General features: G+C 34.6%; 1 protein-coding gene across 1 annotated transcript; it reads left to right on the top strand.

The window, feature by feature from the left end:
- LOC141616861 (expansin-A32-like) lies at positions 1-2,004 on the top strand. The gene is made up of 3 exons (XM_074434024.1): positions 1-238; positions 875-1,172; positions 1,497-2,004. Exons 1-3 carry the CDS (start codon positions 79-81, stop codon positions 1,810-1,812), a joined length of 774 nt encoding a protein of 257 aa, XP_074290125.1. The 5' UTR covers positions 1-78; the 3' UTR covers positions 1,813-2,004.

Raw genomic sequence — 2,004 nt, 5'->3', positions numbered from 1 at the left:
CATATTAGCAATTTTGTAGAAAACACAATTAGTACATGATTAATTAATAATTAGGTTAATCCTAATAAGTCATAGTTAATGGAGTCATTTATCCGAGCCACCACTTTGTGCTTGGTCCTTCTTGTGGCCGTCTTCCTTACCAATGACGTCCACGCCAAGAGGCCCAAGTTCCAACCCGGTCCATGGAGATCGGCTCGTGCTACCTTCTATGGTGGCTCTGATGGCTCTGGAACTTATGGTATGCATTTAGTTTGCATCTAATGTGTTGTTTATCTGATTTGCTAGAAGTGTTATATGTTATGCTTGCTTTGTTAAAAAAAAAATTATCTTAGGTAAAATAATTATAATTGAGGTATGGATGATTCTTTTAATTGTGTTAATTAATTAGGAGGACCAATATAATTAGTAATGTGAAATTCTATGAATTTTCTTGTAAGAATTTTAAAAATTTTTCTTTTAAAAAGTGAAATCATCGTAATAGAACAACAATAATAATAACAATAATCATAATAACAATAATCATAATAACGACAATATACAATATATGTTTATATTTCATGCGGAGTATTTAATATTTTTTTATGGTTATATATCCATCTAAATTCATACAATCGCCAATAACCATATCAAGTCATGAGATAAATTTATCGGAGCCCTCTAATTATATTGGCAACACATTTTTTTATGCATATTTCTGGATTTTTTTTTTTTTTTTGGTGACGAGGGAACCCGCAACCGCTACCTTCAGTGAGCACTGGGTAAACCCTCGAGTATACGCGATAGCCTGCAAACCACGTATAATTTCTGGATATTTTGTAATATATGATCTTATAAGAATTTTGTGGAGATAACTGACCATTAAATAACAATGTAGATGGAGCATGTGGGTACGGTGACTTGCAAAAGCAAGGCAAAGGGTATGGATCGGTGACAGCAGCTATAAGCACACAATTGTTCGAAAAGGGTGCGGGATGTGGTGGTTGTTACGAGCTCAAGTGTGAAGACGTTGCAAAGGGTTGCAAACCTGGTTCATCTATCATCGTTACTGCCACCAACGAGTGCCCCGATGGCGGGTGGTGTGCCCCTCCTCAAGAGCATTTTGACCTCTCACAACCCGCTTTTGGTCAACTCGCTGAGTACAAGACAGGTGTCGTACCTCTTCAATATCGTAGGTAATGTTATTACTAATTACTTCTTTCGTATAATAATTAATGGGTTTACCATTTTCCTATTTTTATAGGTAACATTTAATTAAAAACAAATGATTAACGTAGAATTTATAACTTTAATTAAAATCACATCATTTGACCTCTATACCCCTAGAAAAAGTTGTATTTAACGGCAGGGCTAATATAAATTTAATTATTTCATCCATCTTATTCATCTGTTTATTTCTTTTATAAAAGGATAAACACATGATTAATAATCATTTGACGTAAAATTATTTTACATTTATTAAAACTTTGCCAACTTCCTAACGTTTTTTCAAATAATAGGGTTCCATGCATGAGAACTGGAGGAATCCGATTCACAATCTCCCCAAGTTCGAACCCATATTTCCTCTTGGTTATGGTGTCGAACGTTGCAGGCGCAGGCGATGTCCGAGCCGTGATGGTAAAGGGAGATAAGGGTAAGCCATTTGTGGAGATGAAGAGGAACTGGGGTCAATATTGGGAGAGCCATGAGAGTTTAGTTGGTCAATCAATGACTTTTAGGGTTCGAACTAGTGATGGTAGAAAAGTTACCTCATGGCATGTTGCACCCAAAGATTGGCAATTTGGCCAAACCTATGAAGGTAAAAACTTCCATTAAAAAAATATTTACCACACCCTCCCTATACATCATACAAAATTTTTCTAATAAAATTTTCGAGTCAAAATGAATGGGGGAAATATCTAGTATTATGTAATTTAAATTTCTTTTACTGCTTTAAATATACATTTGTAAGTGATTATTGTATGATTGATACTTTAAAATTGGAATGAGAATAAGTTCATTTGCCTA

The sequence above is a fragment of the Silene latifolia genome, chromosome 1, assembly GCF_048544455.1.
Source record: "Silene latifolia isolate original U9 population chromosome 1, ASM4854445v1, whole genome shotgun sequence".
Lineage (NCBI taxonomy): Eukaryota > Viridiplantae > Streptophyta > Magnoliopsida > Caryophyllales > Caryophyllaceae > Silene > Silene latifolia.
Note: the sequence above shows the minus strand (reverse complement) of the source record. Positions and strands in the feature narration are given on the sequence as shown.

Excerpts from the sequence above, each read along its gene's own strand:
- LOC141616861 (XM_074434024.1), top strand. The coding sequence starts at position 79 with ATGGAGTCATTTATCCGAGCCACCACTTTGTGCTTGGTCCTTCTTGTG. Across the intron at positions 239-874 it reads TGATGGCTCTGGAACTTATG|ATGGAGCATGTGGGTACGGT; the intron begins GTATGCATTTAG and ends ATAACAATGTAG. Across the intron at positions 1,173-1,496 it reads GTACCTCTTCAATATCGTAG|GGTTCCATGCATGAGAACTG; the intron begins GTAATGTTATTA and ends TTCAAATAATAG.